General features: G+C 40.6%; 1 protein-coding gene and 7 non-coding genes across 8 annotated transcripts in view; all 8 read right to left on the bottom strand.

Moving 5' to 3' along the window:
• The window catches only part of RPS3 (ribosomal protein S3), a 97,402-nt gene that overhangs the window by 42,492 nt on the left and 29,372 nt on the right, over nt 1-25,538 (bottom strand). The window contains exon 5 of the mRNA XM_044071144.1: nt 24,326-24,513. Within this exon, the coding sequence (XP_043927079.1) occupies nt 24,326-24,513 (188 nt within the window). The remainder of the gene's footprint in view (nt 1-24,325; nt 24,514-25,538) is intronic.
• LOC122803011 lies at nt 15,352-15,495 on the bottom strand. Its single transcript, XR_006365057.1, has one exon. It is a non-coding gene; the product is annotated as a small nucleolar RNA SNORD15 (small nucleolar RNA).
• Nucleotides 15,811-15,954, bottom strand: LOC122803009. Its single transcript, XR_006365055.1, has one exon. It is a non-coding gene; the product is annotated as a small nucleolar RNA SNORD15 (small nucleolar RNA).
• Nucleotides 16,270-16,412, bottom strand: LOC122803010. Its single transcript, XR_006365056.1, has one exon. It is a non-coding gene; the product is annotated as a small nucleolar RNA SNORD15 (small nucleolar RNA).
• On the bottom strand, nt 16,713-16,857 carry LOC122803015. Its single transcript, XR_006365061.1, has one exon. It is a non-coding gene; the product is annotated as a small nucleolar RNA SNORD15 (small nucleolar RNA).
• On the bottom strand, nt 17,147-17,290 carry LOC122803012. The gene has a single exon (XR_006365058.1). It is a non-coding gene; the product is annotated as a small nucleolar RNA SNORD15 (small nucleolar RNA).
• LOC122803016 lies at nt 18,188-18,329 on the bottom strand. Its single transcript, XR_006365062.1, has one exon. It is a non-coding gene; the product is annotated as a small nucleolar RNA SNORD15 (small nucleolar RNA).
• LOC122803013 lies at nt 19,050-19,194 on the bottom strand. Its single transcript, XR_006365059.1, has one exon. It is a non-coding gene; the product is annotated as a small nucleolar RNA SNORD15 (small nucleolar RNA).

Here is a 25,538-nt window from a genome sequence, read left to right on the forward strand (position 1 = left end):
TTGAACATTTAGAAATTGCAGTCAAGGATCTTGCACTTCTGATATGAATTCACCCCATCTTGCACTTCTGATATGAATTCACCCCATCCCCCCAAACTCAAGATGCTCTTACCTTTGTCAGGATGGCCACGATCTGGCAACTGGACATCCAGCTTAGATCAAAGTCACTCTCGGGTGTTTACCTTTTTCAAATAGTACATGCTTTGTCTGTCATTTTTGTGTCTGGATTTTCCAGCACTAGCAAGTACCCCAGTCACCACTAGAACAAAATAGGGGTAAAAATAAAACCACAAGTTTCCACTTGGTACATTGTTGGGCTTCTAGTACCTCCAGCACTTCCTGCTTACACAAAAGGAAATGCTCGACTTTGAGCTGGATTAATTTTTACATGAACTATATATATGTAGGCCAGATAAGCCCACTAGACAGTGTACCTTGGTCAAACTGAAAATGGATAATTATCTGGTTAAATGACTTGTTCAGAATTGCACAGTAGGCAGACAAGTGGAATAAATCAAAGCCCGGGCACAGAAAGCAGCTCATTAAACAGTTCAGAGCTTTACTCTGCTCTGTACAAGGAACTGAAAAGGACAACGGCTGCCTCTTACTCCAATAATCCTGGCTTTATGGAGTTTATAAAGAACAGGAAGGATGCTGACAGTATGTACATTGGGGGGGGGGGGGTCTGAATAGATTCACTGTCCCCAGATCAAACATTCTGGATGCTGAATTTTTGCTAGTAGACACCGATAATTGGGAATGCCTTCATAAAGAACATTCTATTCCTGGAAAGGCAAACAGGATTTTTCACCCCACCCAGACGCTAGGTTTTGGCTGAAACTCCCAAGACTGATCTGACCATGTTGGTTCTGACCCGAAAAAGAAAGTCAGAGTGGAAGTACAAGCCATTCAGCTACTGGGCAACACAGTTTCAAAGTAATAGACTACAAAATGCATACACCCTTAAGCCAATTTAACATCAAGGAGTACAGATTTCTTTAACCAACAGTGCTTCTACAGCTAGCTGCTGGAAGAAGCTGCAAGTTCAGAGAACAAGCTCACTGATGGAAAAAATTCAAAAACTTAGGACAGCAGAATTGAGAACTGTGGATTTCATTGTCTGGGTGGTTCATTAGACTGAGATGGAAAACTTTGTCCACTGCTGCTGCATACTGTTATCCCAGTCCAATACTAAAGATTGGAGAGAGACTTCTGAGGCCGCCCAAATAGAGTAGCTACTTCTGATGGAAACGCAAGATTTCAGCTAGTCCCCCACCCCACTGTACGCTCTTTTGTATACTTCTGTTCCTGCTTCTCAGCCTCTTGATCCTAAGAAACCCTGACCAGATTTATAAAGGTTACAGATCAGAAATTCCTTTATAGGAATCCTTCTGATCCTTCAGTTGCCTCTTTTTACAGACAAGCATATTAAGTTTCTTCCCCTAAATTGTTGCCTACCAAAAGATAGAGCCATGGAGAGATATAGCAAAAAAGGGAATACCTCAGCTACTTTGTACTTTTCAGCCACTATCAGACTTGCATGGTGTGCTCCTCTAAGTTTGGGGACATCTTAAAGCTATGTGCTTGAATATGATAAATTCTTGGCATTATCCCTACTTGGTTCCACTTTGGAAGAAAGTGTCTGGTTACTTCAGGAGTGGCTGCTTCAGGGTTGGTAATGGACAGGTACTCTTGACTTAAGTCTCTTCCCGAGGATGGGGAAGCCAAACTTTTGGATTCTCCTATTGATACTCAAGTTTGTATGGTTCCACTGCTGCAGATCTATTTAAAGGTTCAACAGGACAAAAAGTAATGCAAAACCTGAAACAAACTCACTTCCTGCCTTAGTAGTAGAGGAATTATCATTCCAAAGCAGGTCGTTTGTTCGGAGGCAACACACAAAGCAAGGGTCCCTCTAAAAGTAGACTGACAAGAAGGGTCAGAAGGCTTCCCTTCCAGACAAACCTGCTTCCCTGTAACTACCTTCCTTTCTCCTCAGCCAGATTCCACTCTTAAGATGTCAAGTCTTCTCCAGTCTGGCAGCAGATCTCTAGACAAGTGGGTCTGCTTAATCATATAAAATGGGTTTTAGGATATCATTGAACTTCCTCCTTTTGCAGGCATTCCTTAACCTCCCCCAAATCAGCTACTGTCAATTCCTCCACTCCCTCAAGAGCTTTTGTTCCAAGGTACTATTCAGCCCATTCTACCCTCCCAAGAAGTGTAACGAATGTGCTTAAATGAGAACCGTACCCAAATACTTTTCAGCAAATATTGAACTCTTCTGCATTACTAATGTCTCTCTAACAAAGTGGTTATGATTTTCCAATAAGTAATACCCCAAAATGAAAGGGGGTTAACATTCAACTTCCTGATGTCATTTGAGAGGGACAGAAAGAAATCCCCAAGATAAAACTGATTTACTGTGATTCGCTCTCATCCACTTACAACGGTAAGTGACGGCTTTTCACTGTCAGCATCAATCCTCATTTTTAATTGCTTTGCTTTCTTTTAATTTTCATTAGTGGCCATCTCTGTTACAGCATTTTAAGGGAGACAGGCTCAGGCTTGAAACTGTCGTGGAGTTCATTGCACTTTTCAAAGTAACGGTAGTTCAGTGTTAAAGTGCAAGAAATCTGACCCCTGTGATTAATAGGTGTTACTTGACAGATGATTTGTGTTGCACTCTCCGCTAAAACTAAAGTCTTATTAATCTTCTTTCCCCAACTCACTGACTTATCCCAACACTGTATGCAATGCAAAAATGATGCAACAAACACCACATCATGCACTGTTGAAGACTACAGTATAGAAAAATGCAAAAAACACTGAAAATAAAAACAGTTTAAGTGAACACATTTCCTTTCTTTATGCACTAAGTTTGACTAAAGGGAAAGCCATTGGCACCTCAAAACAAAGCTTGAAAGCCCTTGCCTTTGTTCAGATCCCAGGTCAAACTAATTTATCCAAAGTGTGACCCTGGCAACCTGTAACTGATGACGCCCATTTAAATGCCACTGTAAGTAGCACCATTTTCTAAATGGCTCTGTAGCTGGTATAAGTGAACTAACCCAACTACTCAATACTCTTAGTAGACTTCGTGATGAGAAATGCAGGAAAGAAACACACTGATGCTTTTCCAGTATGTGAAGTGTTTAGAGTTGGATTACAGGAAAGGAAAATTACATTTTGGAAAGAAGACACTTGGGTGGAGTTCTCCTTTAAGCCTCAACAATTACTTTGTGAGGGGATCTGCAAGCCTCCAAACAATGAAAGCTAAGAGACTCAATGGGTGCATACAAATCAGGGAGCAGTATTATGTTCATTAGATCACTATTACAGCAGTTAAGCCACAAATGCAAAAAATAATGCATGTTCCAGAGCTCAGGACTTCTCTTGGCACTACACATGCTTCAGTGTGGGTAAACACTATGCTCTGGTATAAAATGTATGTACACCTGCACCATCTTCAGAACTTCCTTGACACTGCGTATAGAGGCATCTCATTCGGTACTATACAAAACTCTCCTCACCCTTGGATCCAGCAAAGTTACAAGAGCAGACAAGTGTACACCAAATGAAATGTATGGAAAGTGCTTCTCAAACAGTTCCGGCAGGTATTTGAGAACATACACCTCAACCTGTTGGTACTAAAAATCTGGACAAAGCGTGACAAAATGGGAAGACAAAAAAAAAAAGGGACAGATTTTAAATATTGCTCTTATAAACTTAGAAAGTTGGCAGAACGTCAGGATGTGTGTTAATAGAAGTTTGACGGATTTGAAGTCTGAAACTGAAATGTATGTCATTAGGGACTTCAATCCTCAGATTGAGTAATCTGCCAGAAAAATCACAAATTTTATGAGGAACAGAAAAAATGTGGCAAAAATCTGGACAGTTGAGAGGTATGTTTGATAATGAATAGAGGGCAGGTTTATCAGATTACATAAAGCTGCATCAATTTGTTTAGCCAAGAAAGAATTAGTACTAAAAATCCCTAAGCTTCATGCAAAATGCATGCCGCTTCTGGGTAGAACTGCCCCCAAAGTGAATTAGGCTGAGATCCAAGTAGTTAAGCTGAAACTAAATTTGGATGTACTAGATTAGGGGGCTCCTTTTGCTTTGTTAGAAGCATACAATGGGTTGGAAAAGGGTACATATGCCTGTCCGTGCACATTTGGACTGAAACAACCACATCTAACTCAGTCACAGGCACATACCTCTCATTGTGCAGATTTTCACAGAATGTCCAGATTTTTGCCTTGTATTTTAGTCTGGTCCTCATAAAACCTGCAGTTTTGAGGCAAATCAGAGGATAAATGTTACTAAATAATGACTTGACTCTTATCCAAAAAAAAAAAAAAAGTTTAAGTGCAACACAAATCCTACTATCCTACCAACTTGGTTTATTAGAGCAATATTTAAAATGCGTACCTATTTTTGGGCCTTTGACCCCTCCACCCATATTTTAGGCTTTGTCCGGGGGGGGGGGGGGGGCACAGTCGGCTAAAAAGAGAGAGTCTTGCTTTTTCATGCTTTTAGAAACTCTCCTGGTAGAAATGGGATGAGAGAACTATGTACAGAGTGTGCATGCCCCGGAGAAATAAAGCTCCCCTATATGGGTAGCTGGAGCAGAATCTGTTTAGCTGACCGACACCCTGAAACTAATCCATGTGTAGAATTCCACATGTCTGCACAAATGCAGCTTTCACCCAGAACATCTGGAAAAAAAAAAGGGACCTGCTAAGGTGGTCTACTGGCGAGTTCTCATTTTAGGGAAATACCTACCTTGGAATTTGAGTCCCTGCTCCAAGTTCACTTATGCCATCACAGCCAACCTGCACATGCCAAGTGGATCCAAGTAGATCCCCTCTTTTGTAGTACATAAATTAAGACAATCATCCCCATCACATTTAGGTTCATCAGACCATTGCCCTTGACCTTTTAGATGACCTGTGCATCCAACCACATACAAGAGATATTAAAGTCTGGCTAACCAGAAACTGGCATACACAATGAATTCCCACCTTGAAGGACTGGGGAGCTTCCTTCACCAGAGTGTGGTGATACATTCCCACAGAATAAAGGCCAACATGATTTCATCATTAGAGCCTGGCTAAAAGGGTAACTGAACCTATCTGAACGACTGGATGGGTAACCGGAAAGACATCATGGGGGTTCCATGCGTCTCTTGGACAGGGGCAATAGGTGCCAATTTTAGTGTCTGCTTGAACCACACACACCTTTGGGAACACAGGCTGAACTCTGCTAAGCTTCTAAGGGCTCTGGGGCCATCGGCCTAGTAACCTCTTATGATCCTATTAGGACAGACAACGTAATCTGCCACCTCCCAGACTAGTTAAAAACATCTGCAGAAGTATTTTTCCAGGGGAAGTAGTGACCACAGAATCACTGTGGATGTTTCTCAGACTACTTTTGCAGGTTCAGGGAAATGCCTAGGTTGGTAAAACACAAAGCTACTACAGAAAGAAAATGATGAGCACCTCATCCAAGAAGGTCTTGGATAAAGCTGTCATCCAGACACAGTATGGCTGAATCCCTCCAGTTCTGAGATGACTATACACGTGTTAAACCCCTACGCAGCAGTAAGTAGACCAAAGAGAAAATTTAGTGCTGCTTTTTCCCAGCTACAAAACTGACAAATTGCTTGGATTCTCATGAAAATGAATAAACCTCATTCATACACAGTCATTAGCAATGCATCTTTGTATGGCAGGAGTGGTACCAGTCTCCCAAGCTAGAATTTCAAGCTTTCTTAGAGCCTGAGGTCATAAACTGGCCCCTCCCTCCTGGGACCAATTACTTCTGGCACAACTAATGTTTGAAATCCGCCCTTCCTCTACTTGTCCCTACTGTGTAGCCCTATTCCAAACTTGGCAGTACTAAGCTGATCTTGATTAGGAAAGTGGGGCAGCTCATTCCTGCAGAAGGAGATAATGTTCTGAATTGTCCTAGAGCCAGCAACAACTTTCTTCCTTAACTAGAAGTCTGTGGTCAAGCCAAACCAGTATCGTTTGATATAGGGAAGTCTTTCCACCAAAATGTGTGGGAAAGGACTAATTGGTAATGAGCTTTTCCCTTCTGCGCATATGGGGACCACTTCCCATTGCACCAGTCTCCACCACCTTTTCCTACCTGTATTTTCTCAAAAGCTTTTACTCCATATCCGACTGCATGCAATAAAACAGCCATGGTTTTGTAGGGATAATTCCTGCTATACCTGGTAATTAAACAAGAAAGCCTCTTTGCAAACTGTGTAGTTCTTCCCCCTCTTTTCTTGGAAAGGACCCAAAAAAATCAACTGCCCCTTTCAACTCCAAGTAGGTTTAATATCTTAAACAAAACAGGTCTACAGTGCCAGTTACCCCCCCTCCACTTCTGGCATACAAGTATTAATGCCACACTTAATACGGCATTAGCCCACTTAAGGTGGTCTGCATTTCTCAATACATTAGTCTTGTCTTCATTCTGCCCAAGAATACCGAAGTACTGAATCCTCAAGTACTGAATCCTGTGGGTCAGTCAGTTTATGGACTAGATACCAAGGTAGGACAAGGTGACATTTCTTAAAATGGTCTAACCCTCACTTTCCTAAATCACTGTTAGGGACACCCCTGACATGTTCACAACCACCACTGGGGTCTGCCAGTTTTTCAGACTGCGGTGGTGGTGCTGCGGTAGCGTTGTCGCCTCACGGTTAGAGGTTTCCCGTTTGATTCTCAGTTAGAGAGTCTTGTGTGGTGACATGCGTGAATGGGCGTTAGGCCCGGTAAGCCAGCACGTAAAAATCTACTGCCAATCATTAGCAGACCGGAGTTCCGCTGTGGCGACCCCCAACAGGGAAAAGCCGAAAGACATTGTCTCTGTAGAAGATAACTTTTTTTAAAGGCAAGAGGTTTTAGATGTGTACATATCGGACAGATCCCTCTGTTTACGGTGTTACCTCAACACACTGGGGGGGGGGGGTAGTTACCCCTGGAGAGACGTTTGTTGGGGGACCTGGGGAAATATACTGCCTTCATCTGTATCAAAGGCAAAAAGGCAGTATAACTAGCTAGTACAGGCTACCTCATCACAGTAGTCTGGGCTGAAATGCTCAGCTGGGGAAGGTCTCCACTAAGCCACTGAGGTGAAAGCAGTCTGTATCTAGGAGCAAGCAAGGGTGTAACATTTTGCAAATTTGCCAATTACCTTCCAGGTCAAAATATGTGGGAACCTTTCAGTCCACACTGCAGTGTACACAGACACTTCCTGCAACACAGGCGACCAGAGTTCAAGTAGCGACTCCGGTGCTTGTAAGGAAAAGACCAGGAAGAATGTGAGCTGCTATTGCAGTTATCGCCCATCTTGGTTGGTGGGAGAATCATCCCATCTCACCACAAAGGTGATCCTAGCAGGAGGACTAGGCATTACCCAACCGTGCTTAGCACCAGTAAGGTCAATGGAAAATAAACATTCCAATTGATTAGAATGAAGAGTAACAAGAACTGTGCTAAAGGCTGCTCTGAAGCAAGAGGTCTTCCTTTTGAAGCCATAAAAGATCTAATCCTATTTGATAACAGATTTAGTGGTTCTTCCAGACAAAACACAAGGGGCCTAAATCCACACCTAGCTAAAGCCTATGGAATACATTCGCACTATAGGGCAAACTTACTTCAGCTACCTTTAAGACCAGTCTGCTGAATCAGCAGACAAATTTACACCATGGATAACATGTACAGCCCAGCTTGATTTGAGAAATAAGCAATATGAGGTATTGGAAAGGGGTGGCAAGAAGTGTGCCTACTCAAAAGATATGCAGAGACATCTTACAGTCCCAGTGAATCACTTTCCTATTCTCGTTCACTACGTGCAAAGAAGAGAGCAGTCTTCAGCAGTAAGCCAATTTGTTGACAACCCATTTTACAGGGTAGTAAGAGACATTGCAGAGAGGTTACACCCTCAAAAAAAATTAGACCCTGACCTCAGATGTGACAGCTCTGCGCACTCTGCTGCTTCATCTCTTGGGAGGCATGAATGGTTAAAGTAACTTCATAGATAAGGTGACCTGTGAGCATCAATTGAATAAGTATCAAAGGAGATATGATCTGCTTCAAAAAAAATCACAGTTCTGGAAATCACTCCAAGACAGATATCTACATGGCTGACTAAGGACATTTAAGAAAACTACTACTTACTAAAAGTCCATCTGATCAGAGATGGAGACAAGACTTCTATGGTAACAGACCAAAACACAAACCAGCAAGCAACTATGGGTAACAGCAGGCAGTAAAGTGTTTTAAATGGACTACTAAATACAGCAAGAATTCGGAACAAACCCAAAAATATGGCAAAGGTTCCATCCATAAGAGACAGACGGTTTTACAAGACATGCACTCTTAACGTATCAGTTATTAGTGGCCCACTTTCCATCACGAACATGGAATGCACACTAAGAAAGTTAAAATCTTAAACCGGTACTGCTATTTATATTCAGTTGTCCTTGGACTGAAGCAGCCATTTATATTCAGTTGTCCTTGGACTAAAGCAGCTTATAACTCCTAAAACAGCAAACATCTGACATTATAACCTATTGCGCTTCTCTGGCAAATGCCTCTAAAATCAGTTCAAAAGTACATCTTGCTTAGGTTTATCAGAGAGTCAAACATGACTGTAGATAAAGAACATGGACACATGTTCCTTTCAGACTTTGCTATATCACTGAAGGAAGACTAGTGACAAAATGTATTACCTGGAAAATGCTTAGGCTCACATTACAGTACATCCATACATTTTTTTTCTTTTTTACTGTGGCACAATTTTAAAACATTCTGCTCTTGTATGACACTATTCTGGAAATCCAAATTACCAGCTTCCCGATATCACAGTGTACCTAAAAAGGTCATTTCAGCAGTATGCAGTGCACATCAGGGAGGTACCATAAGCTTGTAAGCTATTAGAAGTCACCACATGAACTTGTTCCAACACCTGTAGCATGCATCAATGGAGAGAAACATCCTAGACAATCAGCTGTGTCAGCAATCCACTCCTGTGGGCAGTCTTCCAGTCAAACCCAACACAAGTTTATCAGGAAACAAGGCAGGAATGAAAAATGTAGAGATACTCAACCAAAAATAGAGTGACTGCATAAAAGTAAATATAACAGGTGTGACACCAGTCACTTTATAGATCCAATATCATAGTAAGTTTCTTATATGACTCTCAGTCACACTTGGGCAGCAAGAATAACTTAGGACAGCTCTAAAATGGGCTACTATCCTCCACAGTTCAAAACACCCTGAAAGACGTTCCAGATCAGGAGATAATAGCCAGCATGCATGCAAACCTACATACAGTGGATAATGCTACTCAAATACATCCACCAAGGTCTCTGTGGGGGGGCAGGGGCTAGAGAAGGGCAATGCCCTAATGAAATGGACCTTCCAGACTGACCCAAGAGACTATATAAAAGCACGCTGTCCCAGGTCTCCACACTTTTTCCAGCTCATCTGCCTATAGCAAAGGAGACAAAAACTGTCAGGTCCTTGTGCAAGTCTACTGTTCCACCACAAACAGGTCGTCCTTCACCAGGAATACACTGAGCAAGACTAATGGAAAGTCAATGTAATACTCCCAAGTAGTCAGATTTCAAGATCTAAAGTCAGGATTAGAGAAAAGCCTGTTTTGACTTGACAGCTCAGTTCAGTAGCACACCAGACTAAAGCCGCTGCCAACAGTCTTCCAAGAAGCAGCATTTTAACTAGCATACTTGACTGTGGCAATTGCTGGTGCTTCCAAAATAAGGGGTCTCATATCGTAAACAGGGCCGTGGCCCTGCCAGGGCATACTTTATCTATGCATGCAAAGAAATGTCTGGCATGGGGTGGAAAAAACTGCAAGTCACAGACATAAAATAAATTAATTTCTTCCAGTAGAAGGCATTTTTTCAAACCCATGTCCCTCAGTGGGGTGGCTGGGTCAAGTGATGCAAGAGAACTGCTTCCCTGCACAGAGGACCTTAGACTTCATTGAAACATCACCTCAACCAGACTGCTGCTGATCAGACTATTGCTCTGTGAAGAGATGACAACTATTGTCTCCAACATACCTTTCAACCTCTTTAGTGCAAGAAATCCAGACAAAGCCTAAAATAATGGAGACACAAATGCCTACAAATACAGATAGTTTAGTTTACAAGAGCAATATTTAAAATCTAAGAATATAGTTAGATTAACAGGATGCGTTAGCGGGCATTTCCTGAAAAATTGAGCCTGAAACTCATGTCTAGTGACTTCCTCAAAATTTGAGATTTGCTGGCAAATCACTAGGGGATGAACAGACCAAAAATGAGGCAAACATCTGGACATTCTGCAAAAATCTGTACCTTGGAGACTCTCCAAGCAGCAAACAGGTCTTGCCTTTTTTTTTTTTTTTTATTTTACCTTTTTACTTCCTCCAGTGGAGTACCAATGATTAAGCAAAAACAGCAGCAGACCAGACCTTGGAAAAGTGGAACAAAAACAGCATCCTCACTTTCATCATGAATGGGGTAAGACAGTCAGGTGCAGAGATGGACAGCAATGCTGGTATTATTGTCTTGCTTTCCAAATTGGCAGAGATGTAAATCACCACAATTCTGTGGCAGATGTGTTCGGTAAAACCTGTGGAATGTTAAAACTTTATGACCCAACCCCCTTGCTTCCTTATCAGAAAGAACTGAACACTGTGGTCTATGGAACAGGACTTGGCACAACTACAGCTGTAATGGTGTCTGAGCTGGGACACCCATAAATCATAACTCTAGGTAGCCAGACAAAATCTATCCATTTCAAAATGATCTGGTACTACTGTGTCAAGATAATACCCATACTGCACTGAACACGGACCCCCCCCCCCCCGGTGGGTGGGGGACAACCAGCACCTCTGCTCTGAAGACGCATTTGGAAAGCATATTGATAATGGACCATTGACTACACTTCAGTTACGTGCAGCAAATAAATCCTGAAGTCACATGCAAGAGTTCCTCCAAAATAAAAGGTAACTACATGGGCAGAATGGAAAGCCTCAGCCCTCTTCATCCCAACTCAGGTCTTCCCTCGAGAAACCAATAATGACAACTGCCTAAATGTGTCTTGGGAAGGGGTACATTAACCTTTTTGGAGTTGCACCTTGAAGAGGATCCTATAACACCCAAAGAGCAAAGGCAAGCATGGCTGCAGGAGTAGACATGGTGACAAAACAGTGCCTTCGGAATCTGCAATACCTACACCAAGACACTGGCTGACTGCTATGAAATATGGATGAAGCCAAAGACTTAGACCCAAGGCAGAGAAGAATGGACCAAAATTACTAACATATTGGGGTGGGGGGTTGTCATCAGTGATCATATACCACTACATTATAGTTATAATGGGGCTTACAGACAGGAACCAAAGTAAGACAAACTAACGAAAAACAAAAATACAGCTTGGAAACACCAAAGCAAATTCTCTGTTTAATTCTCTCAGTTTAATGAAGCGCTTTTCGTCTTGCACATATGGCAAGACCATCAGAAACTGAACAAACCAACACAAGCAATATATACACATTGTCACATGACACTTCTAATTAAAATCTTGTGTCTTAAAGGCACATCCACATTATTGCTACTTAAAACATTTTTAAAAAACAAATATGACTGACAATATTTTAGAACATCTCAACCCTTCCCTTCCTTCAGAATTTGTACCTGTAATGGTTTTATATATATATATATATATATATATATATATATATATATATATATATATATATATATATATATATACACACACACACACACACACACACTAACAATACTATATCTCAAATTAGTGTTGACACTCAAAATATGATATTAGTTAGCCAAGTCGTCAGAAACTTAAATATCCGAGCCAAATGAAGTCAAATATCACAAATATGAACGCATTTTATAAAAATGCACACACATTAACGTTTAAGATTTTTTCAACTTCAGTATACTGTTTAAAGATAGTCTCGTTCAAACCCGGGTAAAACATTGCCCCAGTGCGTATTTGCCAACTTAACTCAAGTTGCTAGAGTAAAAGTGTAAGCGGGACCCCCCCCCCCCCGACTATCATCAACAACTGAATCAATTGCTTTGAACAAAAATTAATGTTGTGGATAGGAAATAATGTGTCTAGCCAGTGCGTTCTTTGTTAAGGGTCTTTATTTTATATAGATGTTCGTATACTCGTTCTTTTAACCTTCTATCCATTTTACCTATGTAAAACGCTGCACAGCATTGGCACTGAGCTACATAAACCAAACTTGGACTGACAAGTGTACTTCAATTTGATTTTAAAACTAATATTTTTAACTTTAATGTTTTGTCTTGTACTATGTATTTACAGTAGTTACACATTTGGCATTTGTACATGCCACACTTCCACTGTGGGGTGTTTTTTTATGTTGTAATAATTCCTTTAAATTAGCCCCCCTCATAAATAATCCGGGATTTGCTTTTGACCTTGTAAGAAAGGTGAGGATCTCTCCTAATTCTTTACCAATTTTTGTTCAAAATTGACATTTCCCTTGCATTACTACTATAGGGTGGTATTAAACTTAAATTCCATACTACTTTTTATTGTAATTCTCTGTCACTTATAACGCTTTGTAAACCAATGGACAAAATGGGTTTATACAACCCCTGTTCTCTCGTATATTTTACTTCTTCCAGTAGACACTCAAAAAAGTCCACTGGGTAACCTCTCCTAACAAACACTGACCTCAAGTTACTACATTCATCCATGAAATCCTGGTCCAACGTGACTATATGGGCAGCTCTCACAAGTTGGCCCTTCACCACGGATTTCTTTTGGTGCCATGGATGGCAACTGCTAAAATGTAACAGTTTGAATATGTGGCCTTTCTATAAATTTTTGCTACATATGCATTCCTTTCTATCTCTTTACTAAGGTCCACATCCAAGTATGAAATCCTGGTCATTTCAAATACATAAGTAAAGGAAAGGAAATCTGTAGTGTTGTTAAGATAATTTCTAGTTTACTTCAAAAATGATAAAAATATCGTCCAAAAACCGTGTGCAGAACTGGATGTACCGTTTTCACTTCTTGTTTACCAAAGTTAAATTCTTGTTCCCATGAGGCCATTACCAAATTGGTATAACTTGCTCCACAGGGTGACCCCATAGCTACACCGGTCTTTGAACATACAATAAAATGTAATTATTATACAAGATTATGTCAAGCATTTCCTCTATTAAAGCCACCTCATCAGAGGCTACTGCTTTAGTTCTCAGGTAACTACTGACTCGTTCGATGCCTTCCACATGGGGGATAGAAGAGTATAAATCTACCACATCCACTGTTAGAAAACTGAAGTCAGCAATGAATTCTAAATTCTTGACTTGTGACAAGAACGACCAAGAATCTTTACATATATATTTCTCGAGTTACGTACTACTTCAACTTTTGGTCTACCCATTTTGCCCAAGAGTAAGTTATACTTGCCCTAGCATCCACCAAAGGTCGCATAGGTGGATTATTCACATTATGTAACTTAGGGATACCAAACAAAACAGGTATCCTTGGGGAAGGCAAAGACAAATATCTAAACAAGTCAGTAGCAATCCCGATTTCTAACATTTCATATAAACGAGACTTTATTTTACTATATGCCTGATTTAACTCATTGCGTGAAACCAACTGATATGTGGAACTTCGGACTATTTGGTCCATTTTATTGACATAGTCCTCCACATTCATAACAAGCAGCCCCCCTCCCTTATCTGGGGGCATAATACGGACGGGGGCTTCTTGAATTAATTGTAATAAATACAGCTGTTCACTAATAACATTTACAGATGAAACATTCTTACTTTTATTCTGCTTATGGTTACTACCCACCCCTAAAACATTACATAAATCCAACTCACAAAGGAGTTCAAAACATTGTAAAGTTGGGTGTAAAGGGGAACAAAAAGTACTTGAAGGATGTAATGCACTACACTGAACCATAATATTTTCAAGAAAAAGCATAGACAAATTGAGTTTACGCACAAATAATTTTAAATCAAAGTTTTAACCAAGTCTGCTTTTCTTGTGGGGACGAAAGTGTACCCCTTGGCTAATAGTTCCACCAGTGGTTGATCTATAGTAACATCAGAAAAATTGTAAATTTTAAAATATTTACCATTATTCATAAAGATGTTACTTAGTCCAAAATCTGCAGCATTAGTGGTCAGGGAAGATGGTGCAATAAGAGGTGGTATCTCCTGCGTTTCCAATTCTTCCCTTTGTACTTGTGCGAATGAGATTTCTTGTTCTTTGATCTCAGATTGCATTGGTTGGCTTGATGCTGAAAATTTTTGGGTGTTAGCTGATGTATTGTTCACAATTGTCTGTTGGGGTAACATAGGTCCCTCACCTGATGGAAGTGCACTATCATTTGAGACAGACAGACCATGTGTTAATTCATTTCTGTTTGTTGTGTTACACAAAAATACATTCATAGCAGCATTGCTGGATTTTGCTACTTGTGAACTTGGGGGTGGGGGGTAGGCATTCCCCTCACCATATGCTTTACGGTCTCTAGCTAGTTTTTTTTACTTTAATTTCTCTAAACTTCATCATTTGTTGGTCTATACTGTCAAAAATTATGTTGTAATCAAAAGCATATCTTGAAAAGTTTACATGACCCTTAATAGCAGCATCTAAGCTAGTAGCTTCTTGTTGAACAACTCAATTAGTTCTTTATGAAACGATGAACCTGGCTCTAACCCCGTTGGGTATTGGTGGGCACGCAAGCCTTTGGGAATGTTTTCATTGACGTAAGTAAGTAACTTCTAAAGTTAGTTTTTTATATTTGAAAAGTTGTGTCAAGGTCTTGCAATAATGAAAATGAACCTGAACAGGTGCTCCGTGAGCAAGTGGAGACATTACACTATGGTAATGGCAACAGTCAGTTAGGAAAGGGAGTGAAAAAAAAATTAAGAAAAATATCGCAATCATGCATCAGTCCTTTTAGGCTAGTAAAAGCTAAACTTCACAGTAAATGCCCACAGTAGCATACAAGGAGGTGGGTGGTGGGGTTACATTCAAATCATGAATCCTGACTCCAAACCCACTTCAGAAAATTCTGAAAACAAAAATTCAATTCAAAATTACACATCTACACAATGTGGCAAAAGCTATTTAACAGTGTGCCTACTTAAAAATAAATAAATAAATAAAAAACTGAAATTTCTTCACTATCCTCCAAACAATAATGCAGGACATGAACCTTAGCTACAAACTACTTAGAAATTCTTACAAAATTAACTCCTCTTAGCCATAAAGTGCATTTGGCCACCCTTCTCAGACAAATGCCTCTAGACATCAATTAAAAGGGCATCCTGTTCAGGCACCTAAAAACAGAATCACAGACCATGACCCTGAATTATGAACCTGAAATGGGATGATACCTTTCAGACTCGTCATCGTATCATCACTGAAGGGAGCCAGAATACACATGAAATGAATTTCTTGCAAAGTGATAGGCCATTGACTGTAGCAGGGAAAAATGCCATTTACTACTAAAGTTTCAAGACCAACTTTGGGACCATCATTCTCAACTAAAAATCCGTTTCCAATGCATATGACAGCAGACTGCAGTACACAACCCCGGAAACCACTTCACCTATGCACACAGGCTTACCAGTTCTTAAAGTACCACTACCCTAACATTCACTGGAATTCAAGCTAAATTACATTGTGAAGGAGTACAACAGCAGACAAATTAACTCTCCAGCCATAAAGCACGTTTGGTCACCCTTCTCAGACAAATGCCTCTAGACATCAATTAAAAGGGCATCCTGTTCAGGCACCTAAAAACAGAATCACAGAACATGACCCTGAATTATGAACCTGAAATGGGATGATACCTTTCAGACTCGTCATCGTATCATCACTGAAGGGAGCCAGAATACACATGAAATGAATTTCCTGCAAAGTGATAGGCCATTGACTGTAGCAGGGAAAAATGCCATTTACTACTAAAGTTTCAAGACCAACTTTGGGACCATCATTCTCAACTAAAAATCCGTTTCCAATGCATATGACAGCAGACTGCAGTACACAATCCCGGAAACCACTTCACCTATGCACACAGGCTTACCAGTTCTTAAAGTACCACTACCCTAACATTCACTGGAATTCAAGCTAAATTACATTGTGAAGGAGTACAACAGCAGACAAATTAACTCTCCAGCCATAAAGCACGTTTGGTCACCCTTCTCAGACAAATGCCTCTAGACATCAATTAAAAGGGCATCCTGTTCAGGCACCTGAAAACAGAATCACAGAACATGACCCTGAATTAAGAACCTGAAATGGGAGGAACCTTTCAGACTCGTCATCGTATCATCACTGAAGGGAGCCAGCAGTAAAGCCAGAATGCACATGCAATGAATTTCCTGCAAAGTGACAGGCCATTCATTGTAGCAATTGCTGCAGGGAAAAACGTCATTTATTACTAAAAAGTTTCAAGACCAACTTTGGGGCCATCATTCTCAACTAAAAATTTTGTCTCCAATGCATATGGCAGCAGACTGCAGTACTCAACCCCAAAGCACCACTACCCTAACATTCACTGGAATTCAAGCTAAATTACATTGTGAATGAGTACAACAGCAGAAAAATTAACTTCCCAGCCATAAAGCACGTTTGGGTCACCCTTCTCAGACAAATGCCTCTGGACATCAATTAAAAGGGCATCCTGTTCAGGCCCCAGAAAACAGAAATCACAGAACATGACCCTGAATTAAGAACCTGAAATGGGAGGACACCTTTCAGACTCGTCATCGTAACATCACTGAAGGGAGCCAGCAGTAAAGCCAGAATGCACATGCAATGAATTTCCTGCAAAGTGATAGGCCATTCATTGTAGCAATTGTTGCAGGGAGTGCCATTTATTACTAAAGTTTCAAGACCAACTTTGGGGCCATCGTTCTCAACTAAAAATCTCGTCTCCAATGCATATGACAGCAGACTGCAGTACCCAACCCCAAAGCACCACTACCCTAACATTCACTGGAATTCCAGCTAAATTACATTGTGAATGAGTACAGCAGCAGAAAACTTGCCAGCCATAAAGCACGTTTGGTCACCCTTCTCAGACAAATGCCTCTAGACATCAATTAAAAGGGCATCCTGTTCAGGCACCTGAAAACAGAATCACAGAACATGACCCTGAATTAAGAACCTGGAATGGGATGCTGCCTTTCAGACTCGTCATCGTATCATCACTAAAGGGAGCCAACAGCAAACCAAGTGCCATTTTAACTAAAGTTCCAAGACCAATTCCATTGCCATCATATCCAACTAAAAATCAGACTCTATAATGTACTTTACAGCAGCCCGAAGTGCAGAACTCTTGAAATACCTTTCCCCAGCTCACACACTTAATTACTAATTACCATCAACTCATTCATCTCTATCTGGCAAGCTCTCTCAACATTCCTACGATTCCACTTTATGACAGGAATTCTAATCTAAATCTCATCATGAATGACTAAAGCAACACAGAAAGGGGAAGAGAAGCAAATCCTGTGGGGAAGTGGTATTTAAATCATGAGAAAGTACTCTACCTCATCCTCATTGCAGAAAATATTCAGAAAGCAATAAAAATTAGACAATACACTACATATACCTACTTAACATGACAAGACATACTACAAAGTTGTACTACTTTAGCTTTGTAAACAAAACCAAAAAAAGGAGTCAGCTTTTAACCAACCTAAATTTGTTCATCAGCATACAGACCAGTGTCATAAAAGACTGAGCATATCCTGTATGGAAAACTACTCCTTACAACCAGAACGAACTTCAGTTGCAGACCATTATTTTTATTTAGCATTTGTTTACACCTGGAAAGTCAGACTTGGAACAACGCCAATTCTTCAGCAAAGGCCCAGAGAAAAACACTGACTGCATATCTTTGTAACATGGGAGGAAACTAGAGTACCCAGCGAAAACCCACACAAACGCAGGGAGGACATGCAGACTCCATACAGAAGGTACCCCAGAGAATCGAACCGGAGAATCTCTTGCTGTGAGGCAAGAACGCTACTGCTACACCACTGCGCCGTCCTATAGTACAGAAATTCTGACAAATTAACTGCCTTTAGTCAGAAAGTAGCTTTGGTCACCCTTCTCAGACAAATGCCTAAACATCACTTAAAAGGAAATCCTCCTCAGGTGTCTGGAAACTGTCTCAAAGAGCATGATCCTGAATCAAGAACCTAAAATGGTACGATACCTTTCAGACTAGTCATCGTATCATCACTGAAAGGAGCCAGAATACAAATAATAATTCAAAGGAAAGTGATACGTCACTCATTACAGCAATTGTTACCGGGGGGTGCATTTCTTTTATCAAAGTTCCAAAGACTAATCCTGCTGCCATCATGTTCAATTAAAAGTCTAGAACTTAACGTATTTTACAGAAGCCTGTACTTCAACACCCTTATGTCACCAACTGGAATCCGGCATACCATCACATCTGTCCTACAATTCACCTTTAGGACAGCAGCTCAGATGAAAGCTAATCGCTGTGACATATGTGCATGTGTGGGGGAAGGGGGCCATCCCCATGAGGAAGGTGATATTCAAAATCAGGAAACAGCATCTCTCATCCCATCTCAGTGCAAAAATACTGTGAAAGCATTAAGACTTTGAATACATTATACAAATCTATTTAATGACCTAAAAGCTAATGTTCTATTTTTGTAACTTATTGCTACCACTGCACTTATGACCATTTAGTAGCTGCTAGCTTTACATTAGATAACCGGAGAATTTTAGGAGTCAGTTATTTCTAACCCAATTATATTTCAAACAGCAGCTTAAGTCTTTCCTAAAGTGAATTCTACAGACCAGTCTTAAAAACACCATCAAGTAGAACTGAAGAGTCCTTAGAAAATACCAACACAGAAGGCGAACTTTACCTACATGGCCACTAGTGCTGAAACCCTGAAAAACAGACAACTGTTAGCCGTAGTGTTTAGTCACCCTTCTCAGACAAATGCCTCTAGACATCAGTTAAAAGAACATCCCTCTCAGGTACCTGAAAAAAAGGTTCAAAGAACATGACCCTGAATCAAGAACCTGAAATTGGATGCTACCTTTCAGACTCGTCATCATATCATCATTGAAGGGAGCCAACAGCAAGGCCAGAATATGAGCAATAATTAAGAGGAAACTTGTTACAACAATCATTTCAGGAGAGAAAAAAAATTTGCTTTCAAGTCTCAAGATCATCTCTATTACGGTGGTCTTAGACTAAAAATGTCAGACTTCAATGCATTGTACAACAGCCCGTAGTGGTTACAATATGAAGCCTCCTTCCTAACTACATGCACTTCACTGTTCTTAACCAAACTATTCAGGTCATATCTGGCTATTACATCTGCCCTGCATGTACCTTATTTTATAGTGAAGCTGCAGCTTCTGCCCTTAAAATCCCTTAGACATGATGTATTGATGAGGAAGGTGATATTTAAAAAAAGTTGCGTTATCAACTTACCATAAATGTAGCTGTTCAAGTGTAGACACTACTGCAGTCATGACATCAGGCATCTCTGATGTGGGTGAAATCAGTCTAGTAAGAGTTTCAGATCTCAGCCCCTCCTCCCATACTGAACCCAGACCACCTCCCACCCAGAAATCTCCAAATCTTAGTATTAAGGCAGTTCTATGCTTGGCAGTCTTCTAGCCTTTTTTGTGCCCCGGTTATCACACTTACAGTGAAGGCTGGTAACCTGAGAAAAGACTCTCAAACTTTGCAGGGGTGTGTAGGAACCTGCACAGTATTTCCTAAACAAAGAGGGGGGGGGACAAAGATACCCCAACGAAGAGACAATGGTCCCCACCCTAGAAAATGAAAAATTAAAAAGGGATGGAAAAATGACTGCTGCCATGACTACATGAGAAACATATGTAATTATGGCAAGTTAACACAACTGTACTCTGCTCTTTGACTAGGTCAATGCCGCAGAGTCAAATTCAGGAAGGGTCCAAGAGTCCACACAGTCTTTGCACCTACAAGTGGGACACTTGTAGAAAACCAAAACAACATGCTTTTTAGGATTGTTGAAACAAACCTGTCCCAGTCCTACATTTCACATCTAGTCTACAAAGACTGGAGAAAATGCAGAGAGGACACAAAATAGTAACTTCCCGAACATCTATCAGAAACACCCTTCAGGAAGGCTATGGTTATGCTTGGGCCCCAGTGGTGGAATGTGATCCCACCTCTCCTACTTTCCATGGTACTGTGCATCAAAAAATTATACAATTGGAAATCCATTTGGAAATGGTCTCTTTAGACAGTCATTCCCTTTCTGCTTTCTTCAAAGGCTATGAAGAGCTGGTCAGTCCTTCTGCACAACTTAGTTCTGTCCAGGTAATACCTTTATTGCTTGTGTACATGCAATGCAAAATGTTTCACTGTTGTGTGACATATGGAAAGAGACTTGGAAATTCATAGCTTTGTTTACCGACACTGTATTCACTACCTTGGCCATTTTTTCAGTTTGTAAATGATGCACAGTGCCTCTGGAAATGTGGACTTAAGATTCCCAGGATACCAATGAATTTTTATTTTTTTTTTTAAATCGTGCAGTTGAGCCACAGCCACCAGAAAATAGAGCCAACAATGTACTCTGATATACCGAGGACCTATTAGTCTTTACAGACATTTGCTGAAAGTTTCTGGAGAAGGACCATTCTGAAAACATTACGGTCTAGAAGTACCGCCAGGAAGACAGTCCTCTAACTTGGAAACATAACAAGTGACGCCAACTTCTTTCTACAAACAAGCCTGTTCATACAGAATTGTCTTTTGCAGGTTTTTTCCTGGGACTGTGCTTGCAGCAGGCAGTCAACCATGTATGGGGGGAAAAAAAAAAAAGGTAACCCCCTTAGCTCATTTATTGAGCATCAGAGTCAGGTACCATGCGTGAAAAACACTGAGTGCCCAAGTCAAAGGGTAAAGAGATGAACCGGTAGTGGTTACATGACAGAAATCTTAGGAAGCACACATGTGCAATGTGAATAGGGTCATGCAGATTCCTTGGTAACCCCATAAAATTTGGGTCTTAAGGCTATGAGAACCAGAGGGTTAGGATTTCAAACTTGGGAATGTACAAGAATTTTAGGGTCAGGAACAGTCAGTGGACACATCTACCTTCCTGGTCCGAAGTAACTGCTTAGTTGGTCACTTGTTCTAGCATTAGCTACAGGATGGGTACAGAGATGCTCTTGCATTGTTGGAGGTCTAAACCGGAATACCGGAATTCCAGACTAACTTACTACAATGATGCTTTGCATCCATTTGTTTGAAGTAACTGGCCTACACTCCTCCAGACATGCAAATAAATAGTTTCCCTCCCAAGTTGGGTATGGTCTTAGAGGCAGGGTGAGGGATTCGGGCCTAAAGTAGTCAACTGTAACATAACTCCAGTTATGACTTAAATTGGCCTACCCATCTTTGAGAGTTGCTCTTCTGAAGGGTAGTTTCCTCCAAGGTGGCTACCATTCCTGCAAGATGGTCCTAGCTAAATAAGAAAACAATTACAGGGGGGAGGGCTAAATATCCAATTGTACCAATTACCCTTAAAGAAAAGGGAATTGCTGCTAGCCCAACTGGTTTGGTGAGTCTGTCATGAACATCCACCACTGTGGTGCCTGATGACAGGGCTGTCACCAGTAGACAAAATACAGCGTTGAAACAGCAGATGCCTGCAAAGTGGCACAATGTACCACCCCTTTCCCCAAACGAAAAGCCTTTATATATACACCTGTCTCAAGAGTTCCACAGACTGAGTTTTCACTTAATTAAACTTTTGGGAGGTATGGCCCACTGATTGCTAGGATCAATTCCATATAAAAAGTTAAACTCGGACCACCATGACAGTCCTGGACCATACTCCGGTCAGATGCAATCAAGGTGAATGCAATCATCCTACTGACCAACACATGTTGGGTGGGGGGGGGGGGGTACATTAGACTATGCAGTGGTATAAAGTCTTCCCTGACCTGTGATTACAATTCATCTTTTGGCTATGACTAGAGACGAGAGAGAAGGGAAAGCAAGGAGACCATACAGATCCTCCAAAAGATTAAAACCTACATCTAGAAGCTCAAGTCAGGGAGATGTGAAGGAGGAAATGCATACAACAGACTGCATTAACCAAATGTCTGGACCTGCAAAATCACAGCTTCATGAAGAGGGCTGCGACATGAAAATACTTGTTGTGGGCAGAGAATCCATGATGCTATTCAAAAGAGCATGAAAGGAGGTGAACTGGGAAATGTTGAACACAAAGGACAGAAGACACAGGCAATTTCCTTCTGTCACCAAGCAACAATATACAACAGTTTTCTTTCTGTATGCTTATTAACCAGCTAAGTGGACTAATCCCTGCAAGCATTTTGCAGGCAAGCTTCAAGCAGCAAGGATAAAGACCAGGGTTATTATTATACAGTACACTTAGAAATACAAAAATGAATCCATGGAAGGTGCGGGGAAAGCAGAATACCTGAAAAAATTCAGCAATGCAAGAGTAAATGGTGCAAACTTCAGAAAGACAGTAACTGAAACCAGGAAACACATTTTACTCAAATCCTTCAAATATGTCCTTTGGATCACGATAAATATCACCCCGGAAAAAATATAACCTGTCAAAATTAAAAGCACTAGTTCACAAGATGAACTGGGGATTACTCTGTCTACAATGGACATACTAGTTGCCCATGGTTTATCAATATTCCAAAACCTCCTGAAGCCCAAGCTAAATTAAGGTGCACCTTCTAAACAAAGAAAAAAAAATGGAGACTCAAGTCTTTATACTTGATTACAGCAGCAACTTTATCTGCAGAACCCAACTGACCAAAGTATGTAATGAAGTAGCTCCCACTGGAAAGAGCTGAAGAATCTGCTACTTGACCAGAGGAAACAATTATGCACTGCAAAGTAAAAGGACAAAAAACCCTAGGTGGAGCGATAGAAATCCAGAAAAAACAAAGTTCCAAGTTTGTATCAATCCTTACAGATTTTCCAAGCTTGTTTCCCACAAAAGGATGTAAAAAATTGTTCCCAACTTGTAAGTTTGCCAACGCAAACCACTCGAGAGTTCTAGAAAAAAAAAAATAATGGTAATGACACCAGTGAAAAATGCCTTGCAGCTTTTAAAGCCCTTGTTCTTTAAGAAGTTAGATACACTCATTAACCTCCCCAGACAGACAAATGCCAATTAACACAACCGGATGCTCTCTGGCATTCTGGGACACCAGCAGGTGGTAGCTTCACTAAACAGAGCAGATACTGCAGGCTGCGTTAACATGTTCTGACATGCGTACTCGAGGCCGGAATTTAATATAAAGGCACTTTTTTAAATCATGAAGCCAACAGAAAAAAAAAACTTGCACGACAAAAACAGTAGAAAAGTGGAAAAAAGAATTCAAACAGTTAAAGGAATGCTGGATAAATTACAAAAAACAAATTCAGGGCATCTCCAGCTCTTGATCATCCAAGGTTAGCCAAAGGACAAAATGCTGGAAGGGTAGGGCCCTGCAACCAAAGCACCCAGAATAGAGATGGTATACAACTCTTAAAGATTAACTTTCCACATAAAACTTCACTAAAGTGTTTAGCCACAAAAATTATGAAGGAAGAATGCAAAACACAAAAAAGAGCATTTCAAAGCAGTGTCTAGCAACAAAACTTATGCTTTTAAGGGGGGGGGGGGTCTATATTATATAAACAAAGTTTTATAACTTTGAATATCATATGGTCGAAGTTATAAAAACTGAACACTATAACTATATATATATATATATATATATATATATATATATAGATATATATATATAGATCTCCATAAATAAAAAGTTACCCGACAACTGAAAGCTCCCCTGCACCCCCCCCGCTATTTAAATATACCAATTCAGAGATCGCACTACAGTGCAGTAAAGGGAAATCTTCCCTTTACCGCATTACAGTGCAGTCTCGGAGTTGGTATATTTAAAGAGCGGGGGGCACAGCCCCCTCGAGCGGGTACTGGGGGCTTGCCCTCCTGCTTACAAATCTTAGTTTTTTTTCCCTCTTTTTTTTTTTTTTTTTTTAATATATTTGAAGTTTTATAACTTTGATCATATGGTATTCAAAGCTATAAAACTTCGATTATATAATACAGACCCTTTTAAGTTAGTGCTCCAGGTTTACAAAATTGAGCTCCAATCCAACCTTGGTTTACGTACATCAGCCAAGTATTAAGATACCCTACCTTGTCTGAGAAGAACATGGCGTACAGCTGTATCTACATAGTAATTAACAGGATCACCACTGTGGATCATCAAGCCATCCACGAATTTCATGGATTTGGCCCTCTGGCCTCTAAGCTTGCCAGAAACTACAACTTCACATCCCTTGGCTCCACTCTCCATGATGAAACGTAGAACACCATAGCAGGCTCTAGAAATCAAATAAGAAAACATTGTTTGATGCCAAATCATATTCGATCTACCACTATCATAAAAAACAACACACTGACAGAACCACATAACACAAGTATGATACAGAAACATACAAATTTCCCTGGCCGTAGGCCAAACAACTGATGCTCAGACCACCAAAAAAATCTGCCTCAAGCCAAGGAACCAAAAAGGTTTCCCTTTCTCCAGAGTGGGCCTGGTTTGACTGTCAGATTGTGTGTGTGTGTGTGTGTGTGTGTGTGTGTGTGTGTGTGTGTGTGTGTCTTCCAAAAGAAAAAAGAAAGTCAATTTCTTCAACCTTTTCACAATTCTGCACGCAGCCAGTCTAGGCTCACACTGCCCTTTGGAACTTTTCCAATTTTCAAGCACAGTGCTTACTAATGTAAGGAGTCTTAAAAAATCTGTGCTATTAGCCATCTGAACTCAAGGATAAGAATGTTGAGATTTGGCTGTCATCTCCAATGACATTATTGCAATTCACCAAATAAATCTTTACAACAGCTGTAAAGATTCATGACCTTCAACAAAAACACTGCCGACAGTTACTACTACAAACAATACGGCCAGTGCAGAATGCCAGCTTGTGAAATACTGGTAAGCAATGCATCATGTTAGGATGGTGGCCTAATGGTTAAGGTGTTTGCCTTACAAACACAAGGTGCAGGGTTTGAATCTCACAAGGGATAATTGGCTAGGCTTAAAATGTCTCGCAAGGGCAGTTAGCCTAGTACTAATCTATGAACCTATGAGAGTAACTGGGTGGCATACGAAGCAGCAACACACTTCAAAATGGTCCTGAATGTCTGACAAGCACCACTTGTATGGCAAGGTGTGCAGTAAACACTTCAGGGGGTGGCACTCATGAGCTCAAGCATTTAAAGATCATATGCAAACTGACAAAATCAAAGTAGCCCATCTGTTCTGAAAAATGCATTTCCACAGCAGCTGCTTACCTTGGATGCCTGTCATTTACATTTGCATAATAATTTTTCTGAAGATATCTTC

Source organism: Protopterus annectens, chromosome 5.part0 (genome assembly GCF_019279795.1).
Source record: "Protopterus annectens isolate FY-2018-M chromosome 5.part0, PAN1.0, whole genome shotgun sequence".
NCBI lineage: Eukaryota > Metazoa > Chordata > Ceratodontiformes > Protopteridae > Protopterus > Protopterus annectens.